Genomic DNA, 22,804 nt, shown 5'->3' with positions numbered 1-22,804 from the left:
TTGGCAAGCTCTTCCATCAATCCAGCCAACCAAGGCATAAATCTCCTTTGCTAAAATCGGACAAGTACTGTGCCCTCTCTTTCCGCAGCGTATCAGGCCAGGCAGTTCGACTATTTCAGAGTTACTCAAAAGAGGCTGAAGTAGGAACAATAGTGAAGGAGACGAGGTTGTACCTGCCTGTGCTTCTCAAAAGGTTTTCCAGGCTATCAACAATAACAAGATGCTGAACGACAAAAGGGAACGAAAGCACGATAACGGTATTGCACTAGTAATTCAGTGGGCTGGACGAATGCTCTGGGTTCAAATCCCCCCACAGCTTGGGTGCTTGAAGTGAATATCGCCAGATTTTTCAAAGAAAGTAATAGCAATTATAATATAATAGTAATAATCTTTATTGTCACACAGGGAGTCAGACGAGTAACACAAAGAAGATGTTTATTTATAGTGCGTACTATTTACAAATGAGCCCGATTAGACTTCACCAGGTCCTCTCTCTCTCTCTCTGTCAGTCGGTTGCTATCTGGCCAATCTTATATGGACATGATACTAGCCCCCTAGTTAGCGGGGGAGCTCATACTCCCCAAGTCTTCTGTGGAAAACAATGAAACCAGCCCCCTGTGCCCCGTCCAGGTTACTACAACAATAATGGTGACCATCATGAAAAACCCGTCTGATTCACAAATGTCCTTTTTGTGGGGGAGAAACCTGTTGTTGTTACCTGGTCTAATCTGCAAGTGACTCCAGCCACTCAACAATGTGGTTGACTCCAACTCCCTGGCGAGGCACTCGGTTATATTGTCGGTGGATCACCGCTGCCTTCTAAAGGAAATTAGGGGCGGGAGACGAAGACCGGCTTTGCGCAGTGCCTGCGTCCCATGGATGGGCGACTAAAGAGACTTAATTTTGTTACAGTAGCTTCCCAGCTGTGATAGCCCAGTGGCAAAGCAGAAATCAGCTCCCTGATCACGTCACTTATATATTCCGTATGCAGCATTCTATATTCAGAAAATGCCTCAATGGTGTGCATCTTAGATCGGTGGTTTCAGAATATTTGATTTGATTTATTGTCACATGTCCCAAAGTACGTCTCTCAGTCTTTGAGAAGTATTGCGTTTCTTGCATTCTGTGACACTTCCAAAGTGTCTCGGTTACTTCTGTACTCCCAAGCCGTGTGACAAGGTGACAGTAGACAACATTTCAAAGAATTTGGACAGGTTGGAATGGTTTGGAAATTTCAGGTAGAATTCAACATAGAAATATTGAGAGTAATGCATAACGATATGAAATATCAACACTTTGGATGTATGTCTGATGGCAAAGGTGGGCAAGGAGAGTCGTGGCTTGTGACTTTAGATCATTCGTTGAAAGCTTCCCATTAAACCAAAGCAACTAGCCACAGGAATGACCAAATGCCGCAGTACAACACAAGGACATTTTGGGCAGGACTTTCCTGCCAGATTTGAGAGCCTGCTGCCAATACGAACAGCTCAGTGACTTCCCTGAAGCAGCCTCTTAGTTGGCACCTCGGAGCTCGCTGTCGAAGGGCGGGCCCCTGGTGCTGCAAGCCCAATCAGGGGGCCAGAAGCCCTGGGGCCCTGGCAACCTCAGCAGGAGAGGTGGGTGCTGCTGAGGCAGATGAGTTGATGCAAGAACACTCCAGGGGGGTGCCCTCGGAACCTAAACAGTAAATAATTTAAGAGGGGGAGGAAGGCACCAAGCCCCTCGAAGAAGGAGGGAATCGCCTTTGCCTGGATAGTTGGTGTGGCAAGACTGTTAGTGAGGTGGTATCGCTGCAATGAGAAAGATGATGCCCACGGGTGCAAATTGCATTGTGCGATTTGTCCACTTGAGGCTACCATACACACATAAACCAGAAGAGGGAGTCTGCTTGGGGCTGGTTTAGCTCACTCGGCTAAATCGCTGGCTTTTAAAGCAGACCAAGCAGGCCAGCAGCGCGGTTCGGTTCCCGTACCAGCCTCCCCGGACAGGCGCCGGAATGTGGCGACTAGGGGCTTTTCACAGTAACTTCATTGAAGCCCACTCGTGACGACAAGCGATTTTCATTTTTCATTTTCAGATATAATCAAGGGTCCATGTTCAGCAGCTCGGGCAGTTTGAATTCTCAATGTCGCTGGCTGGATATGTAACTGTTTCTGAGCCAGCAGGTTTCCAGCTGTCAGCTGTGTGTCCTCTGTGGAGAATGGAGCCGTCAGCTTCAACGTTCCTCTGGGATATTGCAGCAAGTACACCTCCGTTACGCTGGCAGCCTCCGTATGTGGTGCGGTGGGGGGAGGGCTACACTACACTCCCGGCAAATCCGCTGTGTAATTACTTCACCATCCCTCCCCGATGAGCAGGCAAGCAATCCGCATATCGCTTTGCCCCTGGTAAATCTCCAGGGTCGCGAGAATGCATCAGAGAATTTTCCTGGCACATCTTACCCCTATTCACCTGACATGTCATCGACAACACCCCCCCCCCCCCCCCCCCCAACCTCTATGCACACCATTATGGGGCTGGGAAAATACAGCCCCAAGTATTTACCCCACACAGTAGTAGGTCAGTATACAGACTCCTCTGGATACCCTCACATATGGTGAACTCTGCATTAATTATCACCTTTGAAAAGGACATGCATGGATACTAGCAACAGGATTGGCGATTTTGAAGCTATTTCTAGGTCATGTTGATCATAGAATTTACAGTGCAGAAGGAGGCTATTCGGCCCATCGAGTCTGCACCGGCCCTTACAAAGAGCACCGTACTCAAGCCCACGTATCTACCCTATCCCCGGAACCCAGTAACCCCCACTTAACCTTTTTGGACACCAAGGGCAATTTACCGTGGCCAATCCACCTAACCCGCACACCTTTGGACTGTGGTAGGAAACCGGGGCACCCGGAGGGAACCCACACAGACACGGGGAGAACTCCGCACAGAGACCCAAGCCGGGAATCGAACCTGGGACCCTGGAGCTGTGAAGCAACTGTGCTAACCACTGTGCTGCCGTGCCGCCCAATTGATCACATGCTTTCTGCGATACCGTAAACTAGAATCATGCCGCGACTTATTTAGAAATAAGCTGGCTGTGAATGGCAATGTGAAAGTGAGGATTAATGACGGGAAGAGACAGGAGAACATTAACTCTGCCATTTCTAGTCTTAACCTGATCTGATTTTTGTTGTTCCAGAGGCTGCAGCAAAGATACTGGAGTGAAGTCTTGAGAGCCCATGAGCCAGATGAGAGGTAAACTTTTCCCAAACTTTTATCCTCTGTAGTTTCCTTACATTATATCATATGCCCCTCTCTCCTCCTGCATACGGAAAAGGAAGCCATTCCCCTCTGCGCAGAGGCCCAGAAGTCAACTCTCACTCCCCATTGGCAACATTTTTAAATCTGTGGCATCTTCCCTTCTTCATGTCCCCTCAGCAGTAGCCGCACTCAAACTCTTGAGTCAACCATCTTTGGTACAGCCATCTCCACCTGAACCCGCCTGTTATTGCTATCCATGTTTGAAGGATTTTACGCACTATTTAACTTTGTATTGGGGCCACATTTTAAGGTACCATGCCTCGGTTGGTGGGAGCTCTTGTGGAGCATGGGGCAGGAAATACTGGTATTGAAAAGAGTTAGCAAATGTAATTGAATTTTAAAGGCCTGTAGATTGTAGAAGGGTGCAAAGCATGAGAAAATTCAGGGGAGCATGATTTAGGTCAAAGGTTCTGAGTCTATTTTGTAACACAGGAAGGAGGGAAACTGTGTGATGTGATGCACGTGAAGCCTCACAGCTCCAGGGTCCGAGGTTCGCTTCCAGTGTCGGGTAACTGTGTGGAGTGTGCACTTTCTCCCCGTGTCTGGGTAGGTGCATTGGTCATGCTAAATTGCCCCTAAGTGTCCAAAAGGTTACTTATATTATTACAATAATAATCTTTATTATTGTCACAGGTCAACTTACATTAACACTGCAATGAAGTTGCTGTGAAAATACCCGGTTGCCACACTCCGGCGCCTGTTCGGGTACACTGAGGGAGAATTCAGAATGTCCAATTCACCTAACAAGTGCGTCTTTGGGGACTTGTGGGAGGAAACCGGATCACCCGGAGGAAACCCACGCAGTCAGCGGGAGAACGTGCAGACTCTGCACAGACAGTGACCCAAGCCCGGAATCGAACCTGGGACCCTGGCGCTGTGAGGCAACAGTGCTAACCCACTGTACCACCCCATTACGGGGATTGGGTGGGGGCATGGGCTTAAGTCGGGTGCTCTTTTCAAGGGCCAGTGCCGACTCGATGGACCTGAATGGCGTTCTTCTGCACTGAATTCTATGACTATGAGAGGACGAACATCAAACAAGTTATGAGGGAAACAGCAGCACTATTGAGCAAATAGAAAGAGCCATGAGATTTTAATAAAGAGAAATTGCAGGAAAACAGGATGCCTCTCTGTTTATACTGGGCACTGTGCTGGACACAACAGCACATTTCCCTTTCTCAGTGTCACTATTTTAACCACCCAAACTTCCAATAATTCAGCTGCACACGCCAGTAATCCCACCCCAGTTCAGTAACTCTGCAGCCCGCAACAAGCTTTTCAGCAACAATGCTACTCTTCAGCAATCCGTTTACTTCTCATCAACTCCACAACTCTTCAGTACCGGTGCTACTCTTCAGCGAATGGAAAACTGTTTGGTTGTGGCGCTCTTTTAACTAACTCTGCCACTTTTCGGTATCAATGCTGCTCTTTAGTCATCTTCAGCAACTCCATCGCTCTTCAGTTACCCTGCAGTTCTTCATTGCTTCATAGCTGCGCCAGCACCACATGTAGAGCATTCAGTTCCCACGTTGAGTGCTACATGAAATGCTACAGCCCAGAAGCCGGCCATTTGGTCCAATCGGCTGAATGTGAACCCTCAAAGCAATGAATCTTAATAACAAAATAGAAAACAAGTTGTGACGTGAGATTCCCTTGAGAAATACAATAGTCATCCTGTACCTTTGAGTTTTCATCCAACATGCAGATGCATTTTTTAAAATTCTTTCATGGAATGGGCAATAAATTGCCCTTGAATTGAATGGCTGGCTAGGCCATGACAAGAAGGCAGTTAAGAGTGAACCACAGGGCTGTGGATATGGCGTCACATGTTGGCCAGATTGGATAAGGACTGCAAATTTCCTTCCCGAAAGGCCATGAGTGAACCAGATGGTTTTTTTTAACAACAGTCGATTGTTTCATGGTCACTGCCTCTGGGACTAGCTTTACAATTCCAGATTCATTAATTGAATTTAAATGCCACTAGGTAGGATTCGAACCCATGACCTAGAGCAGGGTTTTTCAAACTGTGGGTCACGGGAGTGTTGCGGAGTGATCGGGCACGGCATTGCCGATTGCGGGAGAAAGGCCCAACGGCTATGACTGGCTTTTAAATTGAGAATGCAGGCCGCAATCGGCTTTTAAATGCGACTTCCGGCCAGCAGCAGTGGTAGTGGTCACGCGCCCAACACATACACTGATGTCACGCGCCTTGCACGTCTGTGCTTTTTGCTGCAAAATCACAGAGGAGAGTTTCCTCCATTTTCGAGCTGCAACAGGACTGTGAAGAACTGAAGATAGATCGTTTTGTTATAAGGAAAAGAGGGCCAGAGACACAAACACAGGATCTCACAGCTGACTCTGCTGGAGAGAGCTGCTTAGGAGAGTCCACAGCAGGACAAAGCAGTGCTAGTGTTAGTTCTGTACAGAGCTCCAGGGCCTCTGGTGAACAGCCAACAAAGAAAAAAACTGAAATCGGGAACAAAGCAGTATAAAGATGATTTCTTGAGGTATGGCTTTGTTAATAGTGCCAGTGCAAATCGGAATGTAAAGTCCATCTGTGTTATATGCAGAGAACTACTGGCAAATGAAAGTTTAAAACCCTCAAAACTTCAAAGGCATTTGAAGACGAGTTCGAGGACAAACCTCTTGTTTATTTTCATAGGATGCAGCGAGAAATTAAATCATCAGCTGAAGTCCTCAGCAGAAATGTAACATTGAATAACAAAGCACAATTAGCCTCTTACAATGTTGCTTACCATGTAGCTTAAGAGAAAATATCCCACACAGTAGCAAAGAGATTAATTCTCCTTGCAGCATTAGACATGGCTCGTACGTCCCTAGATGAGAGGTCAGCTGAAAAGCTAAAATGCATCCGACTTAGTAATAACACAGTGGCTTTCCAGATTTGTGATATTATCAAGAATTTAGAAGCCCAGCTTCTTTCTCATTTAAAGTCAGCACAGGAGTTCTCAATACAACTGGATGAAAGTACATCCGCGGGATTGCCCATCGGCGGGATCTTCTACTTTGTCAGCAGCACACCCACGCCTGTGGGTTTCCCGATGGCATGGGGTGGCCACAATGGGAAACCCCATTGGCCGGCTGCAGGAACGGAAAATCCCGCTGCCGGTGGGAACGTGCCGCACCGGAAAACGGGGCTGGTGGGATGGAGAATCCCGTACCCAGAAGTTTTCGATTGTGCAGCCTTGATAGTTTGCGTTGGGTATGTTTGGCACAATGAATATTTTGAGGATTCACTGTGCTGCCTGACATGACCAACCAGCACGACTGGCGCAGAGATTTGTGAAGCATTGAACAGTTACATGGTTGGAAAGTGTGGGATCAACTGGGTTCATTGCAGAGCAATCACAAGCGATAGGGCAGTCAACATGACTGGGAAGAAACAGCGGAGTTATCAAAAGGATTAAGGAGGCAGCTGGTCAGGACATTGCTTGGAATCATTGTTTTATTCACCGCGAGGCTTTGGCAGCCAAAGGAATTCCATACGATCTAGAAGTGGTGTTGAAAGGAATTGCGAAAGTCGTGGATTTCATTAAACGCAGCGCACTCAATAATTAGGATTAATCAGGATTAATCTTGGCTTTTTGAATCTCTTCGTTCCGATATGGGGGCTGAGCACACACATTTACGTTCCACACAGAAGTACGTTGACTGTCAAGTGGTCGGCTGCATGTCAGAGTTACGAACTGAGGTATGAAATCCATGCTTTCCTCCTTGAGAAATCATCCCCGCTGGCTGATTTGTTTGGTGATGAAACTTGAATGCTAACCTTGCAGACGTCCGTTTAATTCTAAATGAACTGAAACTCAAATTGCAAGGAAAGAATGATGATTGCTTTTGGCACTGTGAAGAAAAAATGTTTTCCAAAAGTAATTAAAAGTTAGGCAAGTGCAAGTACAAAGCCAACACTACTGCATGTTCCCCACACTGCTACGAAGCAAACAGTGTTAGCGAGGGAACTGTCAGACTGGCAAGCTTTATTCAGTCGTATCTGGCTGCGCTGATCAACAGCTTTTGTCGCTACTTTCCAAAGGAGAAGTTTCAGATTTTGAAAGAGAAGAGGTGGGTGAAAAATCTTTTTGAGTTTGAGACGTCAGAGTCAATTACTAACTTCGGGCTGACTCCAAATGAAGAAACTGAACTTCTGCAACTCACCTGTTGCAGCACCTTAAAATGTGCCACAAGTCCATGAGGCCATCAGCATTCTGGAGTAGCGTCTCCAAGGAGTATCCAGTGCTGAGTAAAACAAACATTTTGTTGCTACTGTCCCTCACAGCAACCTACATGTGCAAGGTTGGATTTTTCCGTCCTCACAAAGATGAAGACGACCCCACGAAACCAGCTGGTCTCTGCACCTGATGTGTGCATTGTCCTCTCCTCCTGTGAACCTGATTGGAGTCAGATCATGAGGAACAAGCAAGCTCACCGGTCGCATTAAAGGCGAGCAAAAATGATGTGAAAACGGTCGGCCGGTGTGGACTGCGAAGGGCAACTGACGTGGGTCACGAAGGTCGGCAGGGGTGGGTCGTGAAGTTTGGCTGGTGGATCCCGGGAAAACAAAGTTAGAAAAATACAGACCTTAGAACATTAGCTAGAGCCTTTGGGTTACTAGTCCAGTGTCATTACCACAACACCACTATTGCCTGTCCACACTAGCTATCAAGTGTCCTGAGCTAACCAATCCCCTGAGCAATTTTTACCCTGCTATATAACCAATGATTCAAATATGTTACACAGCCAGTAACACTTTTTCTGCTGTCTATACGCAGTGACTATATGGAGCAAGTAACAGTTACCCCCCTGGATAAACAATAGCTGATAGTTTCTAACCATAAACCTGTTTATCTTTAATTAGGTTATTCTGCGGTTACACCATAAAATGTTAATATTATCACTCTCAGCAGTTGCGCATTGTTTGGTAAATGACTAAGATCTACTGGGAGAGGTCCAGCACGTTACCAAATGGTGAATGTGCGAGGATTGGCTAAGAACTGTCCCTCGGGCAGCACAGTGGCACAGTGGTTAGCATTGCTTCCTACGGCGCTGAGGACCCGGGTTCGAATCCCGGCCCTGTGTCACTGTCCGTGTGGAGTTTGCATGTTCTCCCCGTGTCTGCGTGGGTTTCACCCCCACAACCCAAAGATGTGCAGGATAGACGTATTGGCCACGCTAAATTGCCCCTTAATTGGAAAAAATAATTGGGTACTCTAAATTTAAAAAAAAAAGAATTGTCCCTCAGCTGACCTGACTCAGGCTGTTTACCAAATTACCTGCAACTTTCTCATTACAGGGGACAGATGCTAACAGATGTCTAATGAAGTATCAAGGAGTGCAAGAGTGGTAAGTCTACAAAAGCCTTTGCCAGCCAATGCCGGTCGGTTCCGCGCACGGAAATCCACATTCAGTCACACACCGTCACACTGTTTACATTCAGCATTCCGACCAATGCTGCGCCTCTAGTAGTGACATCAGACAGGAAGAAAGACAGGAATCGGACTCTGGCGATGTAACACTCTCCTTCCAATAAGATTTGATAGGCAAGGACCTGTCTGCCCCTCAGCTAGATGTACAATATGCTATGGCATTGTTACAGTGAAGAGAAACTGGCTACTGCCTGCTGTGCCCTGGAGAATATCTATCCCCCAACCAATATCACAAAACAGATTCACTCACCTAATGAAGGAGCTATGCTCCGAAAGCTCATATTCCAAATAAACCTGAGGGACTTTAACCTGGTGCTGTAAGATTCCTTACTGTGCCCACCCCAGTCCAATTCCGGCATCTCCACAACAAAACAGATTAGTTGATCATTAACACATGGCTGTTTGTGGGATCTTTCTGTTCACACATTGGCCACTGTGTTTCCTGCATTACATTGACCTCACATCAATGATTCATTCTAGTGCCAAGCAGCCCACTTTTTCGCTAATCATTTAGTGGACCAGTATATCTTTTAGTGTGACATATGCCCCTATCGAATCATAGAATCTTCCAGCACAGAAGGAAGCCACAGTGTGCCTGTGCCAGCAAAGAGCTACCCATTAGTCAGTCCCACTTTCCCATTCATTCACTTGGTCTCCAATGAAATAGGGGGTGGGATTCTCCGTCCTGCCACATCCGTTTTCTGGTGCAGCGCTCCCCCACCGGCAGCAGGATCCTCCGTCCCAGCAGCTGGCCAATGGGGTTTCCCATTGTGGGTACCCTACGCCGTCGGGGAATCCGCGGGCGTGAGTGCCCTGCCGGTGAAACGGAGAATTCCGCCGACGGTGAATCCAGCCCAATATCTTTCTTTAAATAAGAGACTAAAACTGCTCACAGTCCTCCAGATGTGGTCTCACCAGTGCGTTGGACAGTTGCAGCAAGACTTCCCGACTCTTATACTCCAACCCCCTCGAAATAAGGGCCGACATTCTATTAACCTTCCTTATTACCTGCTGCTCCTGTGTGCTAGCTTTCTGTGTTTCATACACAAGTACTCCCAAGTCCCTTTGGTGTTGCAGCTTTCTGAAGTTTTTCTTCATTTAAGTAATACCCTGCTCTTTTGTTCTCCCTTCCAAAATGGACAACTTCACATTTTCCCACATTATACTCCATTTGGCAACTTCTTTCCCACTTATTTAACCTAACAATATCTCTCTGCAAACTCTCACAACTTACCTTTCCACCTATTTTTGTGTCATCTGAAAACTTGGCTACAGTACATTCGCTTCCTCCCTCCAAGTCATCAATATATATTGTGACAGTTACAGTCCCAGCACCGATCCCTGTGGTACACCACTGGTTACAGGTCACCAACCTGAAAAAGAACCCCTTATCCCCACTCGCTGTTTCCTGCCCATTAGCCAATTCTCTGTCCATGCCAATATACTACCTCCAACACCATGGACACTTATCTTATGACTTAACCTTTTGAGAGGTACCTTGTTGAACGCCTTCTGGAGGTCCAAATACAGCACATCTACTGGTTCCCCTCATCTCCCTCGCTTATCTTGCTTAGCTCCATATCCTTTATAACAGTGCTTCTCAAAGTGTGGTACGCGTACCGGTGCCGGTACGCGAGCCATCGTCTGCCGGTAGTTGGAGTGTTTCCAGAAAAGAAAGAGACAGTAATCCTGGATTGGCTTGTTTCGCTCACCGGTCCCTGGCGCATTGAAAAAAAAAAACTGCCGGTACGCCACATCAGATAGTTTGAGATGCACTGCTTTATAAGATTACCTAACAAAGAAGAATTTAATCGGAGGGGGGGGGGGGGGGCAGGCGGGGTATCTCAAAATTTGTTGAGAACAATTATCAATGAAGCCACAGCTAATTTAGTTCCAATGCTTTTTATTACAGGTCTTATGAACCCCATTAGTACTTAGCTTCTGTGAAGCAGCCAGTCTTCGCTTTTCGTCCCATGTTATTAATGGACCTGGAAATCCCCTGAATTTCCCGGAAGTGTGTATTGGTGCCTGCACCGCTTGATGAATATTGTGCTGTCGGCTGACCACAGAAAACGTGGCTTTGATCCAAGCAATTACAGCACTCGAACTCACAGTGGTGAAAAGGCAAACAAAGAATGTAAGACCCCTGCAGCATACAAAGAGGCTTTTTATTCGCGATCAGAAACTGGACAATACTGGCAGCACGACGGGAAGGTTGGTGTTTAGAAGCAGAGGAGGATGATGAGCTGATTAGCTTCCCCCAACTTGTCCCGAATCTACCAGCTTCTGCCGCTCCAGGTTAATCGAGGCGAGCCTGAGGTACATCAATCAGTGGAGACCGTTTCTACAAAGGAATCGCCTCTTAAGGAGAAATTATTTTTATATTTGCAAAAGAGAAACTGCATAAAGGGTAGGATTGTTAGACTAATAGCCAAGACAAGAGTTACCAGTGACAGTCATCATAAGTTAGCAATTCAGTACCCGTCGAGGTAACATCCTGACGTCAACAAGTTAACAATTTACAGTCACCACGTCATCACTGAGTCATGGTGATGCAATGTCACCGTTGATTTACTAATCCACTAACATCTAGTCATTGTGGAGTTGCTAGTCCAGTGGAACCACCATTGAGTTGTCAACTCAGAACACCAGATCACCACCGCGCTAACAACCCAATATCACAAAGATGTCAAATTGCTCACCTCAAGCCTGTATATTGAATTCTGCTTCACCCCTGTTGCAATTGCTTCCAGCTGCAAGAATTATGTTGGTCAAGGAGATTATTTTAGATCTCTCTTGTCCTCAATTGGTTCCTGACATCACTGACAATGTTGAAGATTTGAGATTTTTGAAGTGGATAAGATTTCAAAGACATTTGCAACAGCGTGCCTGGAAAGTGTGATTTTGGAACAACTTCCTGAAAATTATTTTTATTGCAACGTCGCCAAACTATTTTGCCTAAAATATGTACAAATTGCAAAAGGATTTGTGGTTGGGGGGGGGGGGGGGGGAGAGGAATCACCCATGCTGATGGGATTATACCCAAAGGACAAGAAGGTTTTTAACAATGGTGGGTTAATACTAACAAGCAGGAGTTATTTATCTAGTCAATGTTATACCTTTAAGAATCTATGCTTATGTGAGGGCATCACTGTGACATGATTAATCCCATGCTTTACATTTCAATGAACTTGCATGATGAAGTGGGTCAATTGATATCAAATATTAGTAACTAGTGTTGGCTCACGGGTATAAGGAAGAGTTCTGTGGCTGACTGATATGCTACTTCCATCCTTCAGCGTCTCAGAACCTACCCTCAGCACAACTGTTGCGCTGAAGTCAAATGAATCTGTGTAAGAACAGAAAATGCAACAGGAAATGGTTAACAGATGCTGACAATTAATACGAAATAGGAAAAATGTCTCTAGTTTTGAAAATCCTTAGGCTGGATTCTCCGTCGGCGGGATCCTCTGTTTCACCGACAGCCCACTCACGCCCGAGGGCGTGCCCACAATGGGAAACCCCATTGGCCGCCGCCGGCGGGGCCGCGTCTCACCAGAAAACGGGTGCGGCTGGACGGAGAATGCCGCCCCTTGGGTTGAAAGCCTGGCAGTTTGATGCCCGTCAGTTCTGACGCCAACCAGGATTTGGAGGGTTTGTGGGAGCATGCTTCGTTGGCCTGGGTCAGGTTAGCTCACTCACTATTTTGGATGCATCTTCAGTGCCCGCCTGCCTTGACTGGAGAAAACACTGGTACCGGACTTCCTGTGGGTGGAGGTATTCCACGTCAACCCCTGACACCCTGTCCATGGCCCCAACACCGCCCCCCCCCCCCCCCCCCCCCCCCTCTGAATAAGGGGATGGAGCTGTGCCGAAGGTTCTCTGGAATCCAGAGAATTATCAGGCCTGTGTCTCACTGATAGGGGCTTGTGTTAGTTATTCTGAAGCATCTGGACACCAAGGTGATTTAGTGTAAACCAAGTCTCTGCAATTTTCCTGAGGATTCTGCCACAGCCCCATGGAATTTTGGAGCCTTTCGTATTTATAAAATATAAAGCAAATATCAAACTTAACAGCTGAACAAGTATATCACCATTAAAATCAGTATCATCCTAAATTTTATATTCTTAATAAATAATTTTAGGGAAAGGCTTGAGGCCAATGTGATGATGTCCTGTTGCCAAATGCACAAAGAGGGGAACATATATGTTTTTATGAAGCGTACCAGTGAATGGAATGTGATGGTACCGACTTAGAGAAATGATAAGGGGTGGGGTTTTCCAGACCTTCCCACTGGCAGAATCTTCCAGTCTCGCCAATGGCGACCCCTCCACCCCCGCCACCCTGCCGCCAACAGCAGTTCCCCGGCAGCGGGAGTGCAAGCCAAGCAAAATGCCATAAGCATCATTGGGTTGGGAAGATCCCGCCAACGGGCTATGGTGATTCGCTTCCACCACTGGAAAAGCCGCCATGGGGGAAGGGGGTGCGGGGGTGGGGGAGGGAGGGGGGTGGGGGGGGGGGGGGGGGGAGACAGAAAATGCCACCCACGGACTGCAGTCCTTCACCTGAGGATCGATGTATATATGCACTGCCAATTTCTCAGCACACCTTTTCATCAGTAATTGTTACATTTTTTGTGCAACGTCTTTCATTTTTATTTTATCCTTTTGTAGACAATGTTTTGTTCCATTGCAGGTTGCTTTTTTTTTTTCAAATTCTGTAATATTGCATGCTGGCACCACACACTCATACCAATATCACAAACTGTGCCGACATCAAATCAAAGCTCTCTCTTTCCAAAGCAGCCTGTTCCCACCACTGGGCCACCTGCCCCCAGCACCAACAAGCTGCCCCCTGCCATGAAATCCGTGGCCTGTGTCAGAACGCAAGGAAAAGGAGCAGGGTAGACCATTCGGCCCTTCCACCCTGTTCCACCTTTCAATGGTTTGCGCCTCCAAATTGGGGCCTTATCTCCTGCTTCTGACACCCAGTGCCCCTGTTCCCTGCCGCCAGATCTGTGGCATCGTTCCGCGCCTTGTTCCTATCATTTCCACAACTTCTAAAACAACAACGACAAACTGCATTTCTGTAGCACCTTTAACATGGTAAAAGACCCCAGATGTGCTGAGCTTCAGAGGAGGGGTCATCAGGCAACGTTTCACACCAAATCACATGAGGAAATATTCGAATACCTGCTTCAAGGTTTGTCGTAGGTTTTAAGGGAAGTCTTGAAAGAGAGAGATCGAGAGACCTGGGATGGAAACTTTAGAGCTTAGGGTCCAGGTAGCTGAAACTGAAGGCTAAAGACGACGGTAAAGATAATAAAATCGCAAATGCACGACAGACATCAGGGAGGGTTGCTGGAGCTGGAGAAGGTTACAGAGATATGGAAGGGCCAGGCAATAACTCAAGTGTTACCAAACCATGAGCCATTGAAGGTTGACCGGTACAGGCAAAATGGGAGAACAGGACTTGATGGAAGTCAGGATATGGGCAGCAGAGTTATGGATCAATCTAATTTACAGAGGGTATAAGAGGGGGACCAGTCAGGAGAGCATTGGAATTGTCACATCCCGAGGTAATCAGGACATGGATGGGGGTTTCAGCAACAGATAAGCTGAGGTAGAAAGGATATGGGTGATGTTACGGAGGTGGAGGTAGGCATGGTGATGGAATGGAGATGAGGTTACTTAAAATCCCACATTCCTGATCTCTCTACAGTAGCACCTTAATTTACAAAAAGCCATCAAGAAGACCTCTCTTCGACTGTGCTTTCAATCCCCTTCCCAATTTTCATTCCCTCTTTTCCCTCCTTTCTGCATTGCAATTTGAGACGTGTCTCTACGCATGCAGAGCTCTACAACGGTTGAAGATCTTGCCAGCCATTTTCATCCACCTGAGTTCGCAGAGGGGTCATGACCAAAAAAAAACAATCGTGGAAGTCAGCAGAAAATGCTGCAGGAATCAAAGTGTAGTTTGTAAAGTAGTAACAAATATATTTCCAACCTAGCAAACCTTTTTTGCCTTCTGTCCATTGAAGAACGAACACATTCCAGCCATCAGGCAAAACCATCTACTATTATTCTTCAGTTGCTCTGAGGTGGTATTTTCCATAGGTTCCGTGTTTCTTCAGTAAGATTTTAAATGGTTCTATTTCAATATTTTATAGCATTTGACAGGATAAAGGTTGAACTGAAAATAATACAAATAGTACTGATCTGGAGGCAGTACAGATTTGAATAGGAAGCAGTGAGGCACTGACACTTTTTTAGGTGGTGCTGCCATGAAAGTTTGAATAGAACAGATTTGACACCACAGGGATGTGAAAATGTGAGCTGGCCTGAAGGTACGGCTGATAGTTTGACATATTCCTGGAGGTTTCATTCAGATCCCCCCCCCCTAACCTCCGGCCCAGTCAAATCACCATTTCTGTAATTCAGGGCAGCACGGTAGCACAAGTGAATAGCACTGTGGCTTCACAGCGCCAGGGTCCCAGGTTCGATTCCTCGCTGGGTCAATGTGCGGAGTCTGCATGTTCTCCCCGTGTCTGCGTGGGTTTCCTCCGGGTGCTCCGGTTTCCTCCCACAGTCCAAAGACGTGCAGGTTAGGTGGATTGGCCATGATAAATTGCCCTTAGATGACCAAAAAAAAGGTTAGGAGGGGGTCATTGAGGGCAGCACGGTGGCACAGTGGTTAGCATTGCTGCCTACGACGCTGAGGACCCAGGTTCGAATCCCGGCCCTGGGTCACTGTCCGTGTGGAGTTTGTACATTCTCCCCGTGTCTGCGTGGGTTTCACCCCCACAACCCAAAGATGTGCAGGATAGGTAGATTGGCCACTCTAAATTGCCCCTTAATTGGAAAAAATAATTGGGTACTCTAAATTTATTTTAAAAAGGAGGGGTTACGGGGATAGGGTGGAAGTGAGTGTTTAAGTGGGTCGGTGCTGACTCGATGGGCCGAATGGCCTCCTGCACTGTATGCTTTATGTTCCTTTCCACCTCCCAACAATTATCCATCCATTAAACAAAAGTGTTCAAAGAAACATTTTAAAATCTCTTTTTTTTAACACCTGGCGGTGCAGAGATTAATTCCTGGCAACATCAGGCCAATCCGAGGGAGTTGGCACGTTGTAGGCCTGTAGTGTTCTTCAAAAATCGGGGGTGAGCTTTTCTCTTGCCTGTAACCCAAACCATACACCCATTTGTTAATGGCCTCTGTCTTTTGTCCCACACGGTGCAGAGGGGCAACTTCTCCACTGGACCCACCCTTGCTACGCAACCCAGAACGAAGACTTTCCTCAAAAGCCAGTTCATTGCTTGCACTTCCTGCTGAGATGGATTTCCAACACGAAACGCGTTACCCGAATGCCTATTTGCTTTGCAACATGTTCAACACAGGGTTACTGTGGGGGGGGGGGGGGGGGGGGGGGGTTGAGTTTGTGTATCTTTGATGTGATCATCACTGCAGTGCACGGTGACACAGGAAGCACATCAGTGGGGTTTTGCCGACATTTCCTTGGGAGGCCACATTTTGTGTGCAAGTTCGTTTGAGTTCAGCCTGTCTGCCAGGGAAAAATGTATAACAGCTTTCTCGCAAATGTGACACACTGGTGTATTGGATGTTTATGCTGCATGTGAAACCTGACGCGTTTTGACAAGTTGCGTGGTTTAACTAGTAAAACGTGATCACCTTGATAAGTGTTTGCATCACCTCGTGACGAGATGTGGCATGAGCTGGCCTTGTGTTGAGGGTTGTTTCTGCTTTTTTTTTTCAATCTTATTCAAGGCACAGAGTGTAGCAAACTGCAAATTAAATGTACCAATTACCATGTGACTTGTCCTTGTCTTACTTCAAGCCTTATTGCCAAACTCCGAGCTCTCCTGTTTACAGTTGTGAAGTTGAACTCTAAACATTTCCCACAATAACAAGACATATACTGCACCGTGTCTTGTGAATATTATAGCATTTAGTATACACATAAATAATACTTACAATCTTTATCAGCACAAGTAGGCTCACATTAACACTGCAATGACGTTATTGTGAAAATCCCCTAGTCGCTACAGTCCGGCATCTGTTCGGGTACACTGAGGGAGAATTCAGAATGTCCAAATTACCTAACAAGCCCGTCTTTCAGGACTTGTGGGAGGAAACCGGAGCACCCGGAGGAAACCCACACAGACACGGGGAGAACATGCAGTCTCCGCACAGACAGCGACCCAAGCCGGGAATCGAACCTGGGACTCTGGCGCTGTGAAGCCACAGTGCTAACCACTGTGCTACCGTGCCGCCCATTTAAAAACTAGAGTTCCACTGATACATCGACCCCTATGACGTGTTACTTGCAACGTATCAATGAATAGCTGGTAGAGGTTAAAGCAAAACACCGTCAATATTGGAAATCTGAAATAAAAACAGGCAATGCTAAACACACTCAGCAGATCTGACAGCTGAAAGCTCAGTTAGCGGAAAAGTCAGCTCTGCTTCTCCCTCCGCAGAAGCTGTCTGACCTGCTGAGTATTTCCAGCATTTTCTGTTTTCATTATTTCACAGTTGGCTGGTCTAATTTCAACAAAAATGAAGCATTTCACAAGCTACTGCAGGCAATTGACTCTCCCCAGATCCCACTTGAAAGGAGGGCAGCAGTTCAGGAGATGAGGGATTTCAGTTATGTAGATATATTGGAGAGGCTAGGATTGTTTTCTTTGGAGAAAATATGGCTAAGAGGACATTTCACGGAGGTATCCAAGATCCATAGATTTCCTACAGCACAGAAGGGAGCCATTCGGCCCATTGAGTCTGCGCCAACCCTCTGAAAGGGCACCCTACCTAGGCCCACTCCCCCTCCCGTAACCCCACCTCACCGACAAATCCTTGGAAACTAAAGGGCAATTTAGCATGGCCAGTTCGCCTACTTGCACATCTTTGGACTGTGATAGGAAATTGAAGCACCCGGAGGAAGCACGCAGACAAGGGGAGATGTGAAAACTCCACACAGTCACCCAAGGCTGGAATTTACCCCGGATCCCTGGCGCTGTGAGGCAGCAGTGCTAACCGCTCTGCCAACGTGCCGCCATGAGAAGCCTGGACAGAGTAGAAAAGGAAACACTGTTCCCACGCGTGAAAGGATTGAGAACTTAGGGCAGCACGGTAGCACAGTGGTTAGCATTGTGGCTTCACAACGCCAGGGTCCCAGGTTCGATTCCCGGCTTGGGTCACTGTCTGTGCGGTGTTTGCATGTTCTCCCCGTGTCTGCGTGGGTTTCCTCCGGATGCTCCGGTTTCCTCCCATAGTCCAAAGACGTGCAGGTTAGGTGAGTTGGCCATGCTAAATTGCCCTTGGTGTCCAAAAGGTTAGGAGGGGTTCATGGCTTATGGTGATAGGGTGGAGGTGAGGGCTTAAGTGGGTAGGAGCAGACTCGATGGGCCAAATGGCCTCCTTCTGCACTGTATGCTCTATGTCTATGTCTAACGAGAGGGCATGGATTGAAAGTAACTAGTAAAAGAAACAATAATGATGCGAGGAGAAACCTTTCCACGCAGCGAATGGCTAGGGTCTGGAATGCATTGTCCAACAGCGTGGAGGAGGCACATTCCACTGAAGCATACCAAAGGGAATCGGACGCTTGCATGGAAAGTAAGAATGTGCAGGTTTACGAGGAGAAGTCGAGGGAATGGAACGAGGTGAGTTGCTCATTGTGCAGACGTGATGGGCCAAATGGCCTCCTTCTGCACGTACCATGCCTGTGACGGCATTGTACCCTGTTTACATGAGCATTCTCCTTCCAGTTGGTGCTTCAGGCTCACTGAGAGAGGTTCAGGCGCTCGGAATGCTTGTCGGAACTTTCAGCGTGGAGATAAGCGTGACTGTTTGGCAAGCTGTGTGAATTCCTAGCCATGGGTCAAGTGGCCTGACAATGTATCCCATTGTTTCCAGACTGTAACTTACCCGACTTTCTCGGAAACCACTCACGCTTCCTTCTCATGTCAACTGAGCCAAAAATGACATATTTTGTGCCTCAGTGTCTGTCAACCTATACCCGGCCACTTGTACATTGAAGTCGAAAAATAACCTCAACAGCATTTCAGATCACTGCACCAAATTTACTTTGATAAAATCTTGTTAGATCAGCTCGAAATGGCTTTCAAACTGTAGGCTGGAAGGGAGCAACCAAGTGCCAACTTTGACTAAATGCTATGACTTACTGAGTGCAAAGCTTTGAAAGCCAATTGTTTTGAATTCAGCTGTCAGTTACGAAAAATCAAAACGGACCATCAGCAACTGACAAAAATTTATCATTTCCGTTGCTGTATCTGTTGACTGAGTTGAGTATTCAGAGGATGATCAAATGATTGAGATACTTTATCAGTAAAAGATAAGTTAGAGTAAGCTCACATCCATGAGCAGAAAAGATCATGGAGAAATCTGTATATTCCTCAGGGATTCTCCTGAACTCTGCCCTGGCTTCAACAGCAGATCAGTGTAACCTCCAGGGCAACAGCACTGACAGTCATTGATATGTTCCTGTGGGGCCTTCACTAACCTCCCATTGAAACCCACTGAGGAAACCCATGCAGATTGGGGGGGAACATGCGGACTCCGCACAGACAGTGACCCAATCCGGGAATCGAACCCGGATCCCTGGTGCAGTGAAGCAACAGTGCTAACCACTGTGTTACCGTGCCGCCCATCGTGCTACCGCGCCGCCAATACTCCTTGTGGTAAATGAATAAATGAGGAAGTAATAAGGGCATATTAAAAAATCAATACAGTAATCATGGGCAACTTTAATCTTCTTGTGGATTGCGAAAGTCAGATTGGCAGAGCTTGCCATGAGGAAGAATTCAGAGTGTATTGGGGGCAGTTTCCCAGAACCATTTGTTGTGGATCCAAACAGGGATCAGGCTATTTTTGGATCTGATGATGTGTAATAAACAATAATTATTTAATAAACAATCTCAGAGTAAGTGATCCTCTCGGAAACAGTGATCATAACATGGTACAATCGAGCATTCAGCTTGAGAGTGAGAAACTTGGATCAGAGGTTTAGAGGGGATGGTGAGGAAAAGCTTTTTCACCCAGTGGGTGGTGGGAGTCTGGAACTCGCTGCCTGAAAGGGTGGTGGAGGCAGAGACCCTCATAACATTTAAGAAGTATCTAGATGTGCACTTGCGACGTCAAGGCAGACAAGGCTGTGGGCCAAATGCTGGATAATGGGATTAAAATAGTTAGGTGTTCTTTTGGACTGGTGGGTGGAGAAGCGATGGGATGAAGGGTCTTTTCTGTGCTGTAGACCTCTATGACTCTAATCAACTGTGATAAACTTAAATAAGGGTAATTATAAAGGAATGAGTGCAGGATTGGCTGGTGTGGACAAGGAAAGTTCAACAGAAAAGATGGTTGATCAGCAATGGCCGACGTTTATGAAAATAGTTCATAACTCACAACAAAAATATATCCCAATGAGAAAGAAAGATTCTGGGAAGGGGATAAATTAACCATGGTTAATCAAGGAAGTTAAGGATAATATTAAACTGACAGATAAAAACATACAATGTACCAGCCTCCCCAAACAGGCGCCGGAATGTGGCGACTAGGGGCTTTTCACGGTAACTTCATTGAAGCCTACTCGTGACAATAAGCAATTTTCGTTTCATTTCATTTTTTCATTTCAATGTGGCAATGATTAGTGGTAAGCCAGAGGACTGGGAAAATGTCAAAACCAACAAAATCTGACCCAAATAATAATAAAGAGGGAGGAGATAAACTATGAGGGTAAACTAACAAGTAATATAAAAACGGACGGTGAGAGCTTTTTTAAATATGTAAAAAGAAAGAGTGGGGCTCAAGTGGACACAGATTCCTTAGCAAACAAAACTGGGAAATAATAACGGTGCACCAGGAAATGGCAGAGAAGTGAAATAAATATTTTGTATCAATCTTCATGGTGCAAGACACCAGTAACATTCCAAAAATACAAAATAATCAAAGGGAAATAGGCGGAGAGGCGATAAATACAATGGCTATCACTAGAGAAAAAGTAGCAGGGAAACTAATGGGAATTATAGCCGATAAGTCCCCTGGACCTGTTGGGTTGCATCCCAGGATATTAAAGGACGTTTCTCCAGCGACTGTGGGTGCACTGGTAGTAATCTTCCCAGAATGGTTAAATTCTGGAAACGTTCCAGTGGATTGGAAAACTGCCTTATTCAAAAGGGAGGAAGTCAAAAAATATAGGTCAGTTAGCTTGATATCTATCATTGAGAAAATGTTATAAAGGATGTAATAGCAGGGCATTTAGAAATACATAGGGCTGGATTATCCATTCCTGAGTTTAAGTGCTGACGCCAACGGAGGATCCATGGAGTTCCACGTCAGAACAATCTGCGCAACACCCCCACCGTTTCCGCTACTGGTGAGGGGCTGGCACCAGCGCGGGTGGAACACCCGCAGAGCACACAAAAAATGGTGAGGGAATCAACGGGTCCGTGATGGACACATGCAGGGCTGACAAGCTGCAGCCGCGTGTACACTTACACCCCCCCACACACACACCTATCCTGGCCGAAAAGATGGCACTGGTTGTGCTGGACTACGTCCCGTCCACCCCAACCCCAACGCCCACCTCCTGGCCACCACCCCACTACTCCCCCCCAGCCCTGGCAGAAGCCCCCCCCCCCCCCCGGCCAACGGCACGACTGTCGGCAGCGAAGCATGGCAGCGTTGGCACTGTCCGTACGCCCTCTCTCTCCACAGCCGACATGCCAGGCTCACGACTGTTGAGAGCACATGTGGACCGTGCCGTCGGGAACTCGGCCCATCGGAGGCGGAGCATCGTGGGTGGGCCCGTGAATGAGATGCAAAGGCGGTTGCAACTACGCATGGCATGCATCGCAATGACGCCATTTAGAAGGGGGCGGAGCATCACGATTCAGCGTCAAACCAGTGCCTGCCACGATTTTGCCGTCGGGAGCTATTCTCCACCTGCCGTTCCCGATATCGCGTCAGAATCCCGCCCCTTATATAATGGAGCAGAGTCAGCATAGCTTCATGATGGGGAAATCATGCCTGACAAATTTATTAGAATCCTTTGAGATGGTAACAAGCAGTTCAGATACTTGGATTTCCAAAAAGCATTCGATAAAGTACCGCACAAAAGGTTATTTAATAAGAGAAGAGCCTACGGTGTTGTGGGTGGATATTAATATGGATAGAGGATTGGCTAACTGATAGAATACAGAGACTTAGGAAAAGAGTGGCATTGTTTAGGATAGCAACCTGCAACTAGAGGAGTTTCCCAGGGATCAGTAACCCAGGATCACAATTATTTACAATATATATTAATGACTTGCCTGAGGGAAGTGAATACACTATTGCCAGTTTGCAGATGACACAAAAATAGGTGGGAAGGCAAGTGATGAGGATGATACAAAGAGTGTACAGAGGGCTATAGGCAGGTTAAGTGAGTCATAGAGTCGTAGAGGTCTACAACCCAGAAAAGGCCCTTCGGCTGAACATGCCTGAGCCGGTCAAAAACAAACAGCCAACGATTCTAATCCCATTTTCCAGCACTTGGCCCAGAGCCTTGTCTGCTTTGGCATCGCAAGTGCGCAACTAAATATTTCTTAAATGTTCCACCACCCTTTCAGGCAGCGAGTTCCAGACTCCCACCACCCTCTGGGCAAAAAAAGGTTTTCCTCACAGTGAGGGGGCGCAAACTTGACAAATGGAATATAATGGGTGCGATTTAACGGAAATGAAACAGAGTCCCCGTGTTGAGTGTGTTTAGTCGGGTGTTTCCCCGGTGCTGGTAGTGCCGAGACCAAGCCCGCTATTTAACACATGCTTCGAACGATGGGCAAAACCTTCTTCATCAGCAGGAGTGTGGAGCAGGTGAGGGCAGATCTGCCACCTGCTGTCGAGTACTCCAATCCTTGGCTGAAAGCAAATTGGGTGGAGGGGGCAAAAGAATGATCAATGTAATAAAGCTCCCTGAAGGTGGGCGTTTGCCCAATATATTTATTTCCCATTCCATTTCATGCTGTG

At 46.8% G+C, this 22,804-nt stretch overlaps 1 protein-coding gene across 1 annotated transcript in view; it reads left to right on the top strand.

Moving 5' to 3' along the window:
- LOC119978827 overlaps positions 1–13,227 on the top strand; it is a 51,200-nt gene extending 37,973 nt beyond the window's left edge. The window contains exons 7-9 of the mRNA XM_038820713.1: positions 3,191–3,246; positions 8,624–8,673; positions 10,669–13,227. Of these exons, the coding sequence (XP_038676641.1) occupies positions 3,191–3,246; positions 8,624–8,648 (81 nt within the window). The 3' untranslated portion in view covers positions 8,649–8,673; positions 10,669–13,227. The remainder of the gene's footprint in view (positions 1–3,190; positions 3,247–8,623; positions 8,674–10,668) is intronic.
- Positions 13,228–22,804: the final 9,577 nt, after the last annotated feature.

The sequence above is a fragment of the Scyliorhinus canicula genome, chromosome 15, assembly GCF_902713615.1.
Source record: "Scyliorhinus canicula chromosome 15, sScyCan1.1, whole genome shotgun sequence".
Classification (NCBI taxonomy): Eukaryota; Metazoa; Chordata; class Chondrichthyes; order Carcharhiniformes; family Scyliorhinidae; genus Scyliorhinus; species Scyliorhinus canicula.
The sequence above is the reverse complement of the archived record's forward strand: the minus strand, read 5'-3'. Positions and strand labels throughout refer to the sequence as shown.